Source organism: Electrona antarctica, assembly GCF_951216825.1.
Source record: "Electrona antarctica genome assembly, chromosome: 4".
NCBI classification, from domain to species: Eukaryota; Metazoa; Chordata; class Actinopteri; order Myctophiformes; family Myctophidae; genus Electrona; species Electrona antarctica.
This window is the reverse complement of record NC_136809.1, coordinates 19,467,592-19,488,926: the sequence shown is the minus strand read 5'-3', so window position 1 is coordinate 19,488,926 and position 21,335 is coordinate 19,467,592. Positions and strand designations below refer to the sequence as shown.

Genomic DNA, 21,335 nt, shown 5'->3' with positions numbered 1-21,335 from the left:
GAATACCCAGCAGCCTAGTCGGTTCATTCTAGACTCACACTCTTCCATAACAGGCTGTGGCTCTACTGGCTAGTGTGCACACACAGCCAGTGTCTCCTCTCCCAACTTTTTCAGGCCACATTATAGCAGTGAGCGTCTGCTAGGATCTAAATCAGTGGTTCCCAAACTTTTTTCAGTGGTCCCTTTTTTTTTTTAATGGAAAAACCAGGTGACCCATAGGCCTACTGTCTTTGATTGCATAACCACTGACGGAACATCCTAATTCACACTTGTATGTGGTTGTAAAAGGCATAAGTAGCAAAAGATGCTTGCTTTACTTAGTAGAGGATATTCAGAACTTATCCAGAACCAGTCCTAGTGGACTGGCCACTTGACATACCTCCATACCGGGCCACGACCAATGATGTTTTTAAATATCCCCAAAATATATTGGAGAACCAATTGAAGTCTCCCGCGACCCAGTCTTTAGGAAACGATGAGCTAAATGACCGTACTTTATGTGAGGACGAAGGAGGAAGTACGCTGACTGTATAAGTATGCATGGCATGCACTAGATTAGAACATAACTGTACACTGATTGAGGAGAGGTTGAGTAGGAAGAGATCCGTCGCTACACTGCATTATGAGCATGTGACAACAACTGGGGACTTGAACTTGAAGTGATCTTCATTGGTACTTTTGTTAAATGGTATGCAAGCAGAAAATAATTAAAGCCTGAGTAATACAGTTCTCAAAGCTTTGCTGAAGGAATTTATTAGCATCGAGGATAACGGGAATGCACAGAAAAGATTGTTAGATGGAGTTAACTAGGACCGTACACCGCTTCTTACATCAGACTTTAGAAGGTCATTCGATTATGCCATATATTGAATGCAGTCTCTATTGCTCTCTTGCTCTTGAAGGTGTGCGTGCAGACAATAATTGCATGGTACTAGGTTGGTGGGGGAAAAAATCGATTCACTTCATTATTATTTGTTTCATGTTAAAGACTAACGATGTATATGATTCAACCTTTTATGGTATATTGTTAAGAATTGTTTTAAAATGTTCTAGTACAAAAAAGCAAAGTAACTTCAAATTGCAATAATCGCAGAATCGCGATTATAATTAAGAATTGCAATACAAATCGATTGATCATACTGGATATCGAGGTACGAGAATTGTCCCAGCCCATGTTTGGTGTATTATCTCGTGGTCATAAAAACCCTGGCTTGGATTTATTCAAAAATATAGTACTACTGTAATGGATTTATTCAAAAAGATGGTACTACTGTAATGGACCATATCTGATATATTGGTTGCGCACCGAAAAAAGTGTAGAACTTAAATCAAACTTAAATTCTCTGACAATTTGGTCTGCAACACCTTGAAGTGTCTCCAAATGTGGGAAGTAGGCGATTTCTAGCAGATGTGTAATTGTCTCTTGGTGTTATGCATACACTTGCTTTGCAGTCCAGTTCTTCAACTCATGAAGCATTTGTGTGCAAACGAATGGGGTTTAGCTACATGCTGAGCCATCCATGTCTCCCTGTGCTGTTTGACATACTGTCCAGTTGGCAGCTGGTTGGTGATAATGCCTGTGCTTGACTGCTTGCATCTTGCCCAATGCAAAGGTCATCTTCTGAAGAATGTGATTCATGGTGAACTCAGCTAATCCCAGGGCATTAGTACAGTAGCCAGCCTGGCAGAGCTATGTCATGTAACTGACATTGTCACACATTTGAGCTGTCATCCCTTTGCCATGTGTCTTTGGCACATTTGTTCACACCCCGAACGCCCGGGGGTATTTGTAACCATTAAATCAGTGTGCCCAGCGATTTGCAGCTACGAAGCCCTTTTCAAGGTTCACAAGGCGCCATCTTGGATGTAGCTGAAGTAGCTAGATGTAGCCAAAACGATCGTCCTGAGGCGATCGACAACAACGGGAAGTATGATTACTTCTAACGCGACAAGCGACGGGACCGTGTTGTCAAAAACATAATCTTTGGTTAGAATTGGACGGATTGACAGCCGGTGAAAACTAGAGTTCTGAAAATGAAGGCCATCATCCAGGTAGTTCATCAAAATTATGCTAAAAGCTTCCAAGTCACACTGTATTCTGGAATCCAGTAGAGGTGATGAATGGCAAATTTGTAATGGTAGCAAGGATACCAACTATGGAAGGTTTCCAAGCCCCATCCGTGCATGTACAAGACTGATTATAACCGTTTTTAGTGTAATCCTCTCCACTCATTGTCCCATATACTTTGAATAGGTCACTGACAAGTTGGTCCGGTAGACTAGAACAGAGTCAACAGACATTCCTATTTATTAATGCTGTCCGTTTAAATGCTCTCCTCTGGATCTCCCTCTCGGGCAGGAAATTAGAACCGCAGAGAGGCGAGGAGTAGAAAAACTAAACTGCAGGAGGGAGAGGAAATGGAAATAAGGGGGAAAACCCAGAGCATAATGTCTAGTACTGCTCTCATCCCTAACTGAAACTCGGGGGCAGGATTCAGTTGTTCGGTGTCGGAGATTAGTGATGTTTAGTTCCTATATTTTTGGGGTTGTTGTTGAGCTGTGTATTCGACTGTTGTCGGGACCAAACTCGCCAAACGAGTTCATCCAGAACTAGCAACAAGTGGCCTGTTTGTTCTTTGATCAAGACTGGCATGATGTTCTGTTGGCCCCAGGTACATGGGGGGCCGACACAATGAGTCCATACAGAGATTTCGTTTAGCAAACAGAAATATGAGCTGAGAAAGTAGCTATGTTTAGGGATTTGGGAACCAAGTGTGCAAAGCTGTGGTATCTTGGATGTTAATGTGTAACTAGCGAGGCCCAGCCGAGGTGCCTGTGGATATAGTTTCCCATAAACGCAGTGCAATTTAAATGTTGCGATTTCCTCTACATTGCTAAATGGTGGACAAAAGCCACATATGTTTATTCTACCTGTCCTCAAATTATCTGTCTGTGCACGCAGGTACAAATCTGTACATTCACTCATTGATTATTTTATAGCTCACAACCCGTTGATTGATTGAATACCCTTTTTAGTCTGCTCTGAAGAAGGCTCAGGCTACTGCCGAAACCCGTCAGCGTTCTCAAATAAACATGATAAATTGCATCAGATTTTTATTTTGGAGTGCCGCTTTTTCCATTTAGTTGGTTTATGAGTTAAGTTATTTTCAAAGCTGATCACCCACTGCCTTAAAGGGCAGTTTCCAGAGGAAGCAAACCTGTTTTTTCTTTCTTTGATTGAATACTTTATTAGGCAGAAATGTAAACACTAACAGTACAGAGTACAGTCAAACACTTCTTAAAGGATAGGATATCATATCACTGAAAAAGGAGGTTGCGGTCACATTTCATTTGTGAGCTTGTAGATCTGCTTTTAAGCTGTTGTGAACATTGAAAAAACCTTTTGTCCAACTGTCTGTAAAGCAAAACCAATTATTAATTGGTGCTTCTGCAGTGTGGAGAGCTTGACAAATATAACCCTTGTATGTAGGAAATGGGTCTCAATGGAAGCTGAGTGACATGGTCATGTCATTCATCGTCTAAGTTAGAATGTCATGCAGAAATGATGGTCATGATCTTACTTGCCTGTGTTGTGAGAGAACATTCCTATTTATTATATGGTATGGTTATTCTCACTTATGCCGGAATTGACACATTTCATTGTAATTTGTCACAGTTCTCAGTCCATAGCCTTAATTTATTTTTATTTTTGTTCCATATATTTCTTCCCTCTGAATTTAGATCTTATCCTCTACTATCACCTCTCCTCCCTCTTGGTCCTTTCCCAAACAAGCCTGTTGGTCCCCTTCCCACAACACCCATCTGTGTAGCTATTTACTGGAACAAGACCTTGGGAGAGAAGGAGGAGGGTGGAACCAAGTGGCTGTAGGGGGTTGGCAGGGGGTGTGTATGTGTGTGTGTGTGTGTGTGTGTGTGTGTGTGTGGGGGGGGGGGGGGGGGTGGCAGCAGGCAGCTGCGGTGGGTGTCAAGAGAGTGGGATAGTTGAAGGTATGGGGGTGAGGTATGATGGATGGAAAAGGCAGAGTTGATGATCAGACAAAGATGGGAGACTTTAGTGTTATTTTATTTGTCTGACTAGTCATACAAAAGTATTTGGTTTTACCACTGAGTGAGAGAGACTTGACTGAGGTCAGTGGGGTCGACCGACGCTACTTACTTGGACCCCTCCCCCCCTTTGTCTTCATCCAAACTGATGTGTAAGCTGTCATTGTCCCCTATTAGTTCAAGCGTGTCCGCTGGCATTGTCTTTTTGATGGCGTTCATCATCACGGCGGTCGCTCATAAATGGGACATGATGGTGTGGGTTTTCAAATCCCTTTCAGCCGTCCAAACCACAGCGTTCCCCTCTCCCAAATGCTGGAAGGCATTTTTAAAGCGCACGCACGCACGCTCGCGCACGCCACATTCTCCATAGTCATCAGTCTCTTTCCCGGACTATAAAATGTGCAGCAGAATTTATGCACCAGTGCACCTCTGTTGTGGTTTGTTAAACTATTCGTTCATTTTGTTTGTTGAATTCCCACAAGTTGGTCTTGTTATCATAGTTGTGCTACACTGATGAACCAGAGAGCGTTCAAGACTCGGGTTGAGCACAGCAGATGTGTTGGCGTCTATGAGTGCTCTCTTCCTGTTTTTCAAATTCCCCCCAAATTCCTCGGAGGCCCCTTCGCTTAAAATTATGCTTCCCTTGGCTTACACTGACTGACTGTCATGTGACTTATTTTGACATGTGCACGTTGTAGACTTATTTTTCTATAGTTATAGATGAATGTAGAGTTTTATTTTTATTTTATTTTTTCATCCATCCAATGTTCTTTTTCTCTTCTGCAGGACTCTGAGGTCCATACAGGGTGTGGTCTGGGTGTGAACCGGTGAGTCAACCACAGACTAGGTGATGAAACCAGATGGTGCGAGTGCTCCTGATGAAGAAATCATGGAGTCCACTGAAGTTCTAGCAGGAGAACAGCCCTCGTCTCTTCCTGGGGCACAGGAAGAAGTGACCCGGCAAACCACAGATGCACCTGAGGAGTTGGCAGTGCCCCCGGTTGCACAGGAGATCAGCAGCAAGCCTGCAGCTGAAGACTCAAAAGGCAAGACGAAAGCACTCTCACCTAAGGCCACATCTGGCGCAACGAAGGCTGGAGCTTCTGGAGTAAATTCACGACCGGGAGCTGCCTCAAGTCGTACAGGAAATGAAGGTTCCACAAATAATTCCCCGGCAAAGAAAACTACCACTGTCAGGACCCAGGTAAAGGTGGCTGACAAAAAGCCTGTTGGAACTGCCAGGACCACCTCTGCTGCTGCTTCTGCCACTGTAGCCAATAACACCAGGCAGGCAAATGGCACCACAAAGAAGAAACTGCCAACTGGCCCATCAACTGGAGCTAGACCACCCGGCCCATTAAATGGAGCTAGACCCGCCAGCGCTTTAATTGGAACTAAAGGGCATAGCGGCATACCTTTCAATGGAGCTAGACCCAAAACCACAGGTTGGTATAAAACATTATTATCTTAACTTGATTAAATAGTAGCAAAAAACATAAAAGTAACTATTTGAGTTGCGAAAAATGTTTGGTGTAATTCTTTTCTGTTTTAGTTCAGATAGAAATGCCTGCTTATGTGGTTAAAATATTGGATGCCAATTTAAAATGGTCTTTTGAACAGACTTATTCAGTTTTGGTACTATGCTTAACATCCATTGTAATTTGTTAATATAGAATCATTCCTCCATGCAATGACATTTTCTTGCTTTCCACTCTTCCAGCTCCTGCTAGCACCACTGTTCCAAAACCCAGCACTTCAACCGTACCCAAAGCTGAGAAGGCAACTGGTCTCAAGACAAACAGGTATGCCTGCCAGCCCATTGCACCAACAAATAATTCATATTAGGATGGAAAACGCCTCAATTCATATTCCGTCTCTTACACAATGTATTTTCCCTCTGAGGTCTTCCCTCTGAGGTAATTTATGTCTTCCCTTAGTTAGAAGACATGAATGGCTTGGTTTATCACGACACCCCGGAAGAGATAAAGCAAAGAAATGTGTCCATTGTGGCATTACTTCCATTATTGGGTTGGGTTTCGCTTCAAGGGTTGAGTCATGCTTGCAGAAATAACCTGAGACAGAGGCCCTTAACAGTCCCAGTGATACTGAAGAACCAAGGCTTTGTACCATGAAGGCCCTCTGGCCCATAGACTCAGACACTAGTCATCGCCCCCAGGGCAGATTGCTATTGACAGCCTAAAATGGTACAGATTGTGATATTTCTCTGGACCCTCTCCCTTTGATAGTACTGCCATGTTATGGGCCGGCATAGCTCTGCTGGAGTCTAGCCATCTATAAGAGGGTCTGTGTGTCTGGGGGCGGGTGGGGGTCCCCCAGTTCAAATATAATCTTTGGGGTTTTGTGGTCAGAAAAGGTTGAGAGCCATGTCGTAGACTACTGCTGTTGTGTACATGAAGTTCTGACATCCACATAGGAGCCACGCTGTTCCCATGCGGATCCCGAGATCCACATGATTGGGTTTTTATCATTTTAGAATAGCTCCACATAGATGTGGTTGAACAGTAATAATAATAGTCATCAACAACAATTGGCATAATCATGCAAAATATGTCATGCTAATGTTTTGCAATAATATTTTTACTTTTGCTTTAATCTGGTGGTGTCTTCTCTAGATCACTAGAGTAAATCGAGTCAGATCCATTAGAGCAGATCGGACATCTTTTCACAGGATGCACTATTCTGCTCCGAGATGCCTGATTTGATTCTGGATCCACCTCACTTCCTCTATAATGCTCTCTTATTAAATAAACAACAAAATGGCCCTCTGACACAGCACAGGGGTGTTATGTCCTACTTTCCTGGCCATAAGTGAAAGTCTCCCAGATGCCTGCATTTTCCATGTTTCAGCTATTTTTTATTCTAACACACACACACACACACACACACACACACACACACACACACACACACAGCTTCACCTACGCTTACTGTATGTTGTTGTTACACTGTCATACTCTTATTTTACATACAGTGCATGCTCTTGGAATGTTCCGCTTTAGCTATATGTATAGAGTGGCCTTCCTGAGCTGATGTTTTCATAGGTTTCTGTATTGGATCTGTCAGGAATGGTCCTTATTCAGCAGGTACTTCTCTCGCTCTCACTCTCTCTCTCTCTCTCTCTCTCTCTCTCTCTCTCTCTGTGCGCGCGTGCGTAGACGAGTTACCTCTTCATCTTTTGAATAATGCAAATGTGACATTTTGGGTACAGGAGTTCTATTACCATGGCATATGATGCCTTTAAGTAATTGGACATTGTTCCCTGGAACATGACATCAGGCATTTGTTTATTAAGTAGACAAACATACATGGATTCTGGATGATGAATGTAATGCGTCAGATTTCATGACACGTCTGTGTTAGTGATGTGTACTGAAGGTTCTTTAGCCACAGAAACGATGGTGTGCATTTCTTTGAAACCTAGCAAACCGTGGCAGGTGTGTGTGCACGCGCTCACGTCTGCATCTCGGAAGAGCTAGGAAATGAGAGCCACAGACTTGATACACTATCTGAATTGCATTTCTAGTGGTTCTTTCCATAGGAGTTCTCCAACACCAATCTGCAAGGAACTACTGTATAGCAGCCTCATGGTGACCCAGCTGCTATGCATGACTGATTTCATGTATCAGTGTTCTTGCACTAAAAAGCCTTGCTGCAAATGCATTGACTACTGTACAGCTCTGCAGCAGCAGCACACCTAATATACCATGCACCCAGAAGGCCAACGAAAACGACTGTTCTCATCAAGTATTAATATTAATTGCCCAAACGGGAGAAATGAAAGCCTATTGGGTTGGAGGCGAAAGGATTAGATTTTACCAGAGTGATTGCTGTAAAGGGGAGGTGAGATTTGAAGAGTGAACGATCGTGAAAGCTCTTCAGAATATATGCAGTGGGTTATTGTAGCTCAGAGTCCGAGGGCCTAGGCAATGACTCTTATGATAATGGATGAGTGGGGGTTCATGGATTTAATGTACCCATCAACGAGGTGAGGCTTTTCCTATGACAGGCTGACAGTGTAGATGTGCAGTAAGGCACGCAGCGAAATTCAACATGGCACAAACCACACCAATCATTTGCCATGCAATTTTAGTGTGCACTATAGTTCCACGGATGGTAGATCTCACTCAAGTACCAACCAATCAGTAATCGCATCCCTCTGAGTCACGGATGGATTTGAATTGGTTGTATTGATGTATGAAGGGTGCAGGATAAAAATGCCTGATTTATACTAGAGTGTCAATTTTCAGTGCTCACAACACGGGCTCGTAATGATGTACATCAACCTTTATGTTGTGCAGTCTGGGCTGGAGTTCGTTCACTGTCAGCTATCTTTCTGTCCACCCCACCACTCCTTCCCTCTCTGCTTCTCTCATCCTTTCATTTGCCTTGCCTGGCCTGCATACAAGTGCATACACTAGTTCCAGGCATTTGGCCAGCACCCCCTTGAGCCCTTTTCCATTCTCCCCTCCCTCTATCTGACCATCCCCCTCCCCCTCCTCAACCATCTATCATTTTGTGGTTCCCAGAGACTCCCACTGAAAGTTAAAGAGTGCACTTGGACTTACAATTGGTTCTAGGATTAAATGGAGCAGAACACAAGGTTCGAGTCATTAAGTGAACAATTGCTGGAGACGTGGAGATCAAGGATGAATGTTTTACTTGCCCGTCATTTTGTTTTATTATAATCCTCATTTTAACTACTTTCAACTCGGTGTCCCTAATTTGGAAATGTCGTCATTATACAGTACAGGTGTTTTTAAGGGGCGCTAGCCCCTTCTATAAACCGCCTTTGTCCCTACACGTCTCAAGATTTGCCATTGACTACAGAATTCCAGTCAAATGTCTGCTAAATTTTGTCCACGGCCGTCAAGTTTTGCCATTGAGAAATGACGTCAGAATTCCGCTAAATATGACGTAAATTAAACATCAAAACATTAAACGCCATTGACATTAAAGAGAAAATATATATAATATAAACGAGCAAATCAGCCAACCAATCACAGGCAACATGCATTCTGATTGGCCAGTATGAGATGATGTAAGATGATAAGGGCTGATTATTCCGCTAAATATGATGTAAATTAAACATCAAAACATTAAACGCCTTTGACATTGAAGGGAAAACTTACGTCATACTGTATGTAAACGAGCAAATCAGCCAACCAATCACATGTTGGTGGGAGTGATTGGCCAATAAGGGACCACCTTATGTAGCAATGTCAAATGTCTGCTAACATAAATTGATGTACGATGACAAGAGCGCCCCTCATTTCACACGTGATTTTTTTTTGTGGCTCTAGCCCCACCAATGTCCGTCTGGCTTTAGAAATTACGTCATAAACAAACATTAAAGGTAATGTTTTGTTTAGGGCACTAAATGTGACATGTGGCAGAAAAGTCTATGGACTTTGAATGTTTACAGCAGTTTTACATTACCAGGCACCCCTCACTTCACACAAGTGATTTTTATTAAACGAAAAACTAAAATGGAAAATGCACAAGCACACAACACTTGTCGTACAATTAAGTAAGTGGATAAATATAGTGGGAATGGTCTTCAAATGGCTTTGCTGACCTCATCGTACTGTGAAAATATTTGAAATCGCACAGCTAAAACTATCATCCATGTGCTGAAACATAACTTAGGTCAAATCCTTTGACATTCGCAATCGGCCTTTGTTGCCTGTGAATAAACGGCAACAAGGAGTAAATAAGTCTCTTTTTGGGATGTCCGTCCGTTAAGAAATTATCTCAAGGTTCACTCTATTTATTTCATTTCACATGTTTGCACATATAAAACGAAAATCGTCCTCAGGACCAGCAGTGTGTATTTAAAATCAATAAAAAGAATAAGCATAAAATCCCAAAGTGCAGTGCATTAAAACTGAGCAGCATATTATAAAATATATTAAAAACAGCTAAAGTGCATTTCATCTAAATATATTAAACCCTTGACAATTAATTAAATAAAAAATGGTAAGTTACAGGTGTATAACTGTATATAGAGGTCTGACATGAACTGTGAGCTTACCATAATTACAGTAATCCTTAATCACATTTAATTGAATTGATCGATAAGGTTATAAACTATCAGTGAGTGAATGAATGGATCATTTGAATCCCTGGTGTCTTTCACCCACGTTGTTGCAGCCTTCCCCCTCACTTTTGTAGTACCTTGCCTACCTCTCATGTCCCCTTGGGAATTAAACCATGTCATTTCTCCCCACCAGTCTTGGCAGGGGAGGAGTAGGATTACTGTCCTAAGCACAAACAAACAGTGGCATCCATCATGGTGGCAGTACTCTGTATCTAGCCACGGCCTCATGGGAGCCGCTGCCTCCCGTCTGCCCATCCGTTGCTAGGCTCAGCACTGACACTTCATCTAAACCCTCCTCTTTATTGTCGGGGAGATGACTGTAGGCCAATACAAGCCCCAGGAATGTGTGCTGGAAGCTGGAGCAAAGGAGCTGGTCTTGGATGGCTTACAAGCCAAACAATGTATTGTATGGGGGTCTCCCCTTCCATTAGCTGTTCTGCAGGGGGGCCCTTGAACTTGAAGGGGAAAAGCAAGAGCTGGAACAGCAGAGTGTGTTGGTACTGTGTCTATACTTGGTGTATTAGTGTACTTGGGCATGTGTACATACTGTCCTGTGTTTGTCTTTGACTTGATGAAAACTGCAACTAGACTGAATCTACACTCTAGAAAAGGTATAAGGGTGCGAGTGGACATTTTGTGTTCCAGCTGGGGAAATGTTTCAATTGAATGAATATTGTGCACAGAGAAGCAAATTATGCAGACTATCTCCATGTATATTACAACATTTTGGATGCACAATATAATCTGTAGCATATCGAAATCGGCCATAAAAATGCCATATCGGATCGGTCTCAAAATAATAGAGATTATTTTCCCAGATATTGATGTTGCAATAATGTCACCTTCAATGAATCTGTTGCTTTTGTTTTGTGTATTTCTAATGTTTGAAGGCAGCGTAATCGGTCTACAGTAAAGCGGGCCAATAAAAAACATTCTCGACTGGCATCAGTGACTCATCAGTGCCTGTCCCTGTGCTGACCTTTGCCCTCCGGAAGGCCTTCCGATAAATCATTAAAAACCGTAAATGGCCGTGTATCTCTTCGCATCCTCCCATTAGGGTTATTAAGGGTACGTCGCTATTGATTTAAATTCATTGTTTGGCAGAATGTCATGCAGCAACAGCTGCACCCTTGGCGCCACACAGAAGGAGCGTGTACTGTACAGTATTGGTATAAATTGCCTAAATTGTCTGTTTGTACCTCCTCATGGATCAGATCATTGTGAGCTGTGAATGATCAAGACCAGGGCATTGAGAGATTATTTGAGGTTATTAACATTTGTAACTCCTTCTTACCCTCTTGACATTCCCCATGTCTTTATTCTGTAATCTCACTCTTTTCATACAGCTTCACGCTCTCTACCCTAGAGGAAGTCGTTCTGTGTTGTCCCCTGTCTCCTGTTATAATTGATTGGTTCTGCCAATTCAAATTCTCAGCATACTGCAGGAACATGAAAAAAGTTAACATGAAATATCATGCAATCAAATGGGCATCTTATTCCCCCCCACCATGTTGTTATTCTCCTTGCCTCCGTTCGTCTAGCCATCCATCACAGCTTCGCATTTTTCGTCTTGACTGACCTCAATGATAAGCCCCCTCCCTCCCTTTCCATGTCCACCTCCATGTCATTGTCTTCCTGCCATAGCCTGGGAGGTGTACCATTTTCTGGTTTATGATCCAGACGGAACCACCTTACTGGAATAAGATTTGTATCATCCAGACATCCAGTCTAAACCACGCCTAGAACGGATCACATGGGCGATTTAGGAACACAGACCAGGCTTTCCTCCGAGGTGTGAAGTCTGGTGACGCGAGGTTATTCCTGCCATTACTCGACATTCATTTTTCATCCAGTGCTACTAATACCCTCTCCTGAGTGTCAAATGCACTTTTCAGCAGGCTTATCCTGCGCTTCCCGTCACCACAAACAACCAAAACACTGCTGGTCTAATATAAATGTATCCGTAGCCTGTGAAATTAATACTCCCAACATCTGCCCACGTATCGTTTGATCAGGAGGAAACAAAAGGCCGACAGTACACAGTGTGGGAGAGGCATCCGAGCTCGGGCATGCCACTGCCCTCCATCTGTGTCTGTCTGTCCATGTCGGTACACGTCCGCATTGTCTGTCTCGCTAGCAGGCAGTGCAAATCCCAAAAGAGAGGACAGGATGGGTATTGTAGTAATTGCTGGTTGAGCCACGGTTCAGTAAACCGGGTCCTGTGCCTTTTGTACTTTCTGTGTGTACTGTAAAATCGGTTTTAATTTAATTGTGTACAATTGTAACAAAATTGTAACAAAATGAACACTGATATTCATTAAAAGTATGTCTGGTTAAAACACAGACCAAATGAATGTCCCACATATATTGATGTTTTGGCCATTATGGTGTAGGGGGCTACGGTTACTGTAAGGGGAAACGGAATGAATGCTTGTCAATGCACTGTCCGCAAAAGTTAGCAAAACTAATGTGTGCTTGGAGCGGAGCTAATACCCTGCTCAATTTAACCTACTCTCTTTGCATGCAGGTTAGTGCAGTGGGATTCAGTGGATTAGCTCTCATTTAAGAACCAAACTAGACGATAAGACTAGCCTCTTATCTCACTGGGAGTGAAATGCCACCCCGTCGAAGTGTCGTGACTTCTGCCATTCTCTTGTTCCACTTTGCTTCAGAGGCCACCCAGCCCTTCACCTCCACAGTCGCGCTCTCTCCAGCTTATCTTCATTCGCTGCTGCAGCCCTGTGATTCTGATCCTCCTCCTTAATCATCATCATCCATCATTCTTTCCCCTCCTCTCCCTTGTCTGTCATTTTCATCCTCGTCCTTAATCATCTTCCATCAGCTCTCCTCCCCTTGTCTGGCGACTCCCTCCATCCCTCTCTCCATCATTACTCTTTTTCCATTGTCGCCCACCATCACTTTTTAGCCTATCCTTTTTCCATACTCCCTCCGCCAACTTTTTTTTGCCTCATCATTCTTCTGTAACCTATTTCACACTGCTTTCCTCTCCTAACATCACTCCTTGACTCCTGCTCTCCTGCTACCATCACTCTTTTTAATAGGGGTGCAACGGTTAATCAAACTAATCAATTAATTATAAGCGATAATAGATCATCGATTTGTAGGAAGAAAAAAAAACAATTAGAATGTCACTTTCTTCCCCATTGCTTAAAAAAGTGAAAATAATTGGCTATTATACATTATAATATTTGTGTCTCGCTTAATTATTAATTATTGATTATAATAGATAATCGATTTGTAGGAAGGAAAAAAACAATTCGACTCACTTTCTTTTCTTCCCCATTGCTTAAAACATAATCGGTAGTGCAGCCCTACTCCATTACCTATGCTCTCCTTCACTTCTCCTTTCCATCATCCTGACATTCATCCCTCCCTCACTCAGTGGACGATTAGAACATGAATAAAAGCTGCATTACTGCAGAGCAGGAGATGGATGAGGGATTTGGTAATGCTTTTTCACTTATCTATCACTATTTCATTTGTGGCCTAAATCCAGACTGATTAAGCCAAGGTGAAGGTCTGTTGATGAAATGGTAAGCTGCGTCAGAGCAGTTATCTAGGTGTACAATGGCGCATATCATTAGAGTTTTAATAGGAATTTCTCACCATTGATTGAATAGTTAAAGGGGCATTCCACTCATTTTCAACATTTTACTATGTCATTAATGTACCTTAGAGCTGTTGTGAGGAAATAATAAAAAAGTTCCCCCATTCTGTGTTTCCTAGAACTAGAGGTCTGAAAAAACCCATTAACATGGTGAAACACATCTTGATGATGTCATCAAGATGTGTTTCACCACATATTTAATTACAGTTCTAGGAAATACAAAATGGGGGGGCCTTTTTTATTATGTCCACACAACAGCTCCAAGGTATATTAATGACATAGTAAAATGTTGAAAATGGGTGGTTTTCCCCTTTAATTAGACCGAAACGTAAAATGGCAGCACAGTACAGTCAAAAACACTGGGTCTAAAAGGGATAGCAACTTGATCATTACTGTTTTTTGTGATTAGTGTTTTGTAACTTGTGTGCCATTTCACAATTGTACAAGCACATTGACACAAACAACCTTGCGGTCTATGCAATAAATGTATTGACACAGAAACAATAACACTAAGTACAGAGTGGAAGAAAATGAAAGGATGGATGATCACCTGTTTATCATAGAAGTGATCATTTTGTCTCCCTCGCCATGTCAATCAGAAAGACAGCCACCCTATGCTCAGCTCTCACACACACGCAGGCGCGCACACACCAGACTAGAGAGCTGTTACAATGAATCCCTAATATTTCTTTTTCGGTGGTGTCCGCCTGACACAGTCATAAACTTACCCATTACAATTAATGCTGTAATCTGAAAGAAGGATAACCTATTTACTACTTTTTCTCCAGGCCTACCACTGGTACTAGACCTCCATCGTCCACAGCCCCGTCAAAGCCCACCACAGCCCCTTCAAAGCCCATCGCAGCCTCGACAAGGCCCACCACCGCCCTCTCAAGGCCCACCACGGCCCTCTCTAGGCCCACCACAGCCCCCTCAAGGCCCACCACAGTAGCTACAACCAAGCCCTCCACCAGACCGGCTGCTTCCAGAGTCACCACAGCACCACCTGCTGGCAGGGCCACAACAACACAGCCTCCAAAAACAAATGCAGTTGCTAAGAAAGGTACAGTGAAAGATGTGTGGTTGTTGGTGTTACAGTTTGTGGTATATGCACTATGTCTGCTTCATACCGGATGAGTTGTTCTTGAAGAATCGAGCTCTTGTTGTATGCAAAATGTAGCAACCGTCCATGAACAGAGCCTGATCCAGACGACCGATACGGGTTTTTCATGGCCGATACTTATTAGTAGTGATCAAAGAGACAGATAGCCGACTGATTAGTAATGAACAAAGAGACAGATAGCCGATATTAAAGTGCAGGGAACTCCTGTTTAACATAATTTCTTATAAATTGAACTGAAATTTAAAAAATGATGAACAAAATACTATACCTTCAAATGTTTGATTCTATCAAATGCAACATTATAATTAGCTCCCACTTAGCAGTATTTCTTATAAACTGAATTATAAAAAAGACAAAACGGTGTTACAAGTAAAAGTCTGGTATTCAAAATTGAATTCAGTAAAATACAAAAGTATTGGCATCAAAATGTACTTAAAGTACCAAAAGTACTCATTATGCAGACTGTACCATTTAAAGTTAAATATCCCCAGTTCAGGGTGTTGATGTATGCTATGTATTATGTAATGATGATCAAAATCTACAAAGTAACTAGTAACTAAAGTGGACTAGTGGAGTAAAAGTGCAATATTTGGATCCAATATGTAGTAGAGTAGAATTAATGTATTATTTAAATTGGATGGAAAGTACAAATGCCTCAAAATTGTGCTCATGTACAGTACTTAAATAAATGTACTTGTTATTTACACCACTGGTGCTATGTTCTATAACTAACTATATTTAGTAAATTAAATCAATGACTACTGCTTCATGGTACAGTATTTTTGTTGAGGTTTTGCTTTCAGAAAATGCATTTCATAATGTGAAATATCTTTTGTCACTCTTCATAATTCCATTTTAACAATTAATTAATGTTAGTTGTTTTATCTCTCTGCTCTCCAGATGTCAGCAGACCGGCTTCTGCCACAGCAGCTAAGAGACCAACAATGGCAACATCAGCTGCTACCAAAAAAACGGAACCTTCGAAACCCTTGGCGGCCTCGTGCCCCATCCCTGCTGCCAAACGCCCACTTCCACTCAAGGCAGCAGAATCCAAGGCGGCAGAAGCAAAAGCCGCAGCTGAAGCCAAGGCAGCTGAAGCCAAGGCAGCTGAAGCCAAGCCAACGCGGACCAAAATTCTGGAATCATCAAAGCCTATGGCCGCAAAGAAAACCGCCTCACCCGGACCACGGCCCGTAGCTAATAACAGACTGCTCCTGGGCAGGAAACCCTCTGCTTCACCAGCCAACAAATCTAAGTCCCAAGCAAAAGATGTCTCCAAACCCACCGTTACTGTTCCACCTTCTGCTGCCAGCAAGGAACAAGAAGCCCCGGATTCTAGCACTGCTGTGGTGGCAACAGTCGCTGGTGTTGTAGCAACGGCAGCAGTAAGCAGCGTTGCAGAGTCAACAGAAAGGCCAGTTATAGCGCAAGGGGGAGTAGAAGCTGCGCGTCCAGAGGTTCCATCCCTGACCACATTGGGTGCAGAAAATGTCCCCTCCGAAGATTCAGCCGAAGACTCAGCCGACACATGCCTGCCCCACAGCCCCAGAGGGACATCTCCAGACCTGGGCCTGTCGGAGAGTACGGCTCCTTTAATAGCTGCTGCGGGGCAGATCTCGGTTGAGGCTCCCCTCTTACAATCAGCCAACCCACCAAGTCCTGAAGACCCTCTTCACCCTACAGCAGATCAAGACCCTTCAACATCTAAAGCCTCTCAGTCAGTAGCAACTGTCTCACCATTGGACGTTTCTTCCTCCAATCTAAATGAGGTAGAAGACGATGAGGAGGAGAGAGAGGGAAGCCAGCAGGTTTCCGTGTCGGAAATGAGCGGCACCACTCAGCCCACCGAGGAGTCCCGGCCCGGGTCGGCTGGTCCTGTCGGGGGTGCAGCATGGAGGGCCGGCGGCGCCCTACTCTCTGAGCTGGACTCTGAGGAGGTGAGTGGCAGCCAGCAAGGGGCGTCAGAGCTGAGTGCCCCTGGCGTCCTGGAGGGAACGGAGAGCATGGACGACCTCGGAGATGCAAGTCTCAAGGGAGCGATCGACATGGAGGGGGCTTCTGCCGGCTCCCCCGACTTTGAGAAGGTTCCCGACATACCAGTCAATGACTTTGAGGACGATGAAGATCGGGTGTGTGACATGGATGTGGGCTCGGAGAGGGCAGAGGACCCGCAGCAGCACAGACATGACAACGACGTAGATGAAGATGAGGATGAAGATGTGGACATGGCCAGCGAGGGTGTGACAGAAAGTGGGCTCGAGAGCTATGGGAACGCAGATGAGGATGACTTTGCCGAGGATGAAAGGCTTGACAATCTGAACCGAGTTGTTCAGCCGCCACCAAAACCTCAGCTGCCCTCAGCCCTGGCTGCTCAATGGGATCAGCCCAACCCATTCTCAGAACCATGGGCACAGTCCTTTGAGCCCCAGCAGTCCTTACAACAAGCTGCCGTGCCATTTCAGCCAGGTGCAGTAGGCCTAGTCCCAATAAGTCCTACAGAACCTTTACAAGCAGACTCTGAGACTCCTACCCAGTCCCCTGCTCAGGCCTGGTTAGAACTGGGCACGGCTTCCTTTGTACCTCAAAACCATCACTCTCCAGTTCCAGAGGAGGAGCCACTGAAATCGGCGGCCAACATTTGCATGGATGGATTCGGCCCGTTGCCGTGGCACCCAGGCCCGGTACCGTGGCATACCGTCACCCCAAATCACCCCTCTGCCCCTGTCGTCTTCCAGTCCAGCACCCTAAGCAGTGATGAATTCAATCAAAAAGCGAAGATCCAGCTTCATAGCCACGCAGGCTCCGCCCCAATGCTCTCCCTCCAACATGACCCGGAGGACCAAGACCTGGGAATCCACCTGGAAACGGAAGACCGGGAGGAAGAGGAGGCCGAAGCCGAGACCCTCCCGGCCGATGATGTCCTGAGCGGACCTGCCACCGCCCCCACGTCCAACCCCTCATCTTCTTCGACCACGGAGGATGAGGCCAGCGACACAGAGGGAGAAGCCCAGCTGGAAGTTCCACCTCATAGGCAAGCCGTTTTAAACGGCACCTTTGAATTCCAGTCTCCACGCCAACCCATCCTATCTGCTGTAGAAGAAGCAGAGGAGGAGGAGGCGGCCTCGGGAAGCGTCGGTGGTGACGCCACCCCGCCGTCTGCAAACTCGGCCGCCTCTTACGGCTTTGACACGATGACCACATACTCAAACTCTAATGCCGCGTCCACGGGCGAGAGCTGCACCAAGAGTCCTGGTGTCTTTTCCCTGGAGGAACTGCCGGAGGAGGCCAAGGCGGGTCTCATCCAGGACCCGCAGAGTCTTCCAGAACCCCCGTTTTCGGCCGAGCAGCACTACATGCAATGTGGGAATCTGGCGGAGCTGCCCGAGAACACGGGGACTGAAGGATCTGGGTCCGAAGTCGCCCCGGACCTGGCGCCATCGACCCCGCGGCACCTAGAAGACGACCCCGATGATACCAAGCCTGCCTACTACTCGGCTATCTGTGAAAAAACTGAGAACTCTGTCCCAGGTAATGTTCCCCAAACCCCTCACAGCCCACATAACTCCCCCTCCCTCCCCCAGGCCCCATGTGACCACCACTCTCCCAGACCTCCCTCATAAAACTAGCTCTGGCTCTCCTTATAATAGTTTGTAGTGAAATTCTCTGGGGTGGATGTAATTCAAATTAAACTTAAAAGATAAAGGGTGGGGGGGAAGCAGCAAACACAAAGGGAAGCAAAAAAGAGACATTGAAATGACAGCAGTGGCGCTTCTCTCTATAACATTTCCATTGAGTATATGGCTTCAACTCCTGTATGTGCAATAGCTACTACTATTTACGACTACAGTGTGCGCCTGTGTTCTTATATTAACACTGCATTATCCAGTCACTTTGAAATGGCATGGATTTTGTTTACAATGAGTCAAATATATTGTAACGATAGAAATATGCAATGAACTGTTGGTTTTATGGAATGAACTGTTGGGTCTTTCTGTATTTTACTGAACAGATCTAATAACTGAAAATAAGATTTGAGTGTATTCTTTTAATATTTGATGTCCACCATAATTCCTTCCCCTTTCCCAACACTCCTCATCTCTTCTTGCACTTTAAAGTTATTATAATACACATGACAATGATGAAGATGACTATGTGGGGATGGCCTGCAATGGTGTGACAGAAAGTGTCATCCTCATGCCCCCTAAACTTTAAAATAAATTTTAAATAAAGAATAGATTTTTTTAACATTATTTGCTCTCTTCCCACAGTTTTATTAACAGTGGAAATGTTGACATTCTCTGTGCAAGTCAAGACACACTATCACTATTGACACTGGTACACTACTGTCTTAATTTGTCTTAGTTTTATTATTGCAGATAATTACTTGCAGTAAATCATATACAGTAGCCTAAGCTTACACGGTAGGCCCTACAGTAAATGTCACCGCATTAGGCCACACTTACATTTTGGCAGAAATTCAGTAGTTTGAAAGAATTGGCCATAGCCGTCCGTCATCACAACTTTTATGAGGTCAGCACATTTGGGCAAGTGGCTATGGCCAAATTTAGCCCAAGGAGTGTTTTCGTGCAAAACTAATGTGTGGAATGGATTCAGCATCATGAAAACCCCCTAGTTTGCCATGTCACATGCTACTTAAAGCATAATGAAGTTTTGGGAATTTTGCCTTATATTGGATGTTTATGGTACCCAAACTTTCAGCAGCTGTCACAAAGTTTCCCAAGGGAGTTGGGTTGGAACAACTTTTTCTGTGATAGTAGACTCCTTTTATGAACACATTTGTGAAGAAATCTAGTGGTAAGCATTTATTTTGCAGATTTGCCACACATTTAGCTAATTTTCTCTAACTAAACTGGTCTTTCATCATCACTGTAGCATGCAGAGAGCTACAGTGGGTTGTTGTTGCCGATAAAATTATCACACGTGTCACAATTGATTCGGCTCAGCAGCAACCAGTAAGAATGAAACGCAGGACAGGAGTTGGTCTAAGAGCAAGTGTCAAGAGCCATTGATTAATCGGCTGTGTGGAGGGAGTTCTTGTAGGTGTGTGTGTGTGTGTGTGTGTGTGTGTGTGTGTGTGTGTGTGTGTGTGTGTGTGTGTGTGTGTGTGTGTGTGTGTGTGTGTGTGTGTGTGTGTGTGTGTGTGTGTGTGTGTGTGTGTGTGTGTGTGTGTGTGTGTGTGTGTGTGTGTGTGTGTGTGTGTGTGTGTGTGTGTGTGTGTGTGTGTGTGTGTGTGTGTGTGTGTGTGTGTGTGTGTGTGTGTGTGTGTGTGTGTGTGTGTGTGTGTGTGTGTGTGTGTGTGTGTGTGTGTGTGTGTGTGTGTGTGTGAGAGAGAGATATCCTGGTACCACTCATGAGGAGTCTTCCCTGGTGAAAGGGTGAAAAATAAGCGTAATCATGATAACAAAGAGAAAATGGGCAGACGGATTATGATTGAGAAGGATATAGTAGTGAACAAAAAAACCATAGTGTCATCACTTAACCACAACGTCTGAGTTTTGACGCAGATTCAATATTTTCTTTTGTGCAACTCTTTATATAAAGTAATGGCGAACTGGACATGAGGGAAGCCTTTATGGTGTTCTCACCTGCCAATATTCTCAGCTGTGATCTTTACAGTACGATAATCTCTTCTACCCGTCCGTCCCATCCCATGGAAGACATTTATCTGGAACCCACTGCCAGGTCTCATTCCATGGGTGCAACCAGCACCTCTCATCAAAGCATCAGTATCTCCAGCAACAAAGACTGCAGACATCTCATGGTCCCCTGTCTCTGTGTACTGCTGTTTTGTGTTTCCTTTCTGTACTCCAGGTTTTTATTACATTTTTTTTTAGCATTCCCACTGCAGCATTTCACTACACTGTCTAATGTCACCAGAAGTTATACATGCATGTCACTGGCAAAATTACCTGCATTGGTTTGTTCTGGTTTGTGGTTAACATGTTTCTGTAGCTTGGCTTTAGGCTCTTTTATATTCGGTGCTTCATTTTCAAAGACCCCCAGTTCCCAAATTTGGCTGTGAAATGTTTAAGATATTCCAAACATTTCCTAGATTTTTCTAAAGACTTTTTAAAAAAAAAGCAAATGTACAAGCTTGCTATTTTTTCAAATGGGAGATTGTGAATTGCTACTTACGGATATAAATATTCAGTCTAAAGCCAAGCTATTAATCCAGTTCACATGATGTGACATCAAATGTGCATAAATGCATGGAGAAAACTGTCTTGCATGCTCACTGGTTGACTAACTAAGCTGCATTCACTGTTGACTGTTATTGCGCACAATAAGCTTTACTTGGGTCACACATGTGACAAGGTAGTGATTGCATATACAGGATGTTTGGCCGCTGTTTTTGCGCACACAAACCTTATCTGGGACTG

The 21,335-nt window shown here is 43.9% G+C and overlaps 1 protein-coding gene across 1 annotated transcript in view; it reads left to right on the top strand.

Annotated features, from left to right (window-relative positions):
• The window catches only part of prr36a (proline rich 36a), a 39,458-nt gene that overhangs the window by 12,877 nt on the left and 5,246 nt on the right, over window positions 1-21,335 (top strand). Inside the window, exons 2-6 of the mRNA XM_079498326.1 lie at window positions 4,852-5,510; window positions 5,786-5,867; window positions 14,600-14,874; window positions 15,835-18,551; window positions 20,613-20,766. Coding sequence (XP_079354452.1) covers window positions 4,916-5,510; window positions 5,786-5,867; window positions 14,600-14,874; window positions 15,835-18,551; window positions 20,613-20,766 — 3,823 coding nt within the window. The 5' untranslated portion in view covers window positions 4,852-4,915. The remainder of the gene's footprint in view (window positions 1-4,851; window positions 5,511-5,785; window positions 5,868-14,599; window positions 14,875-15,834; window positions 18,552-20,612; window positions 20,767-21,335) is intronic.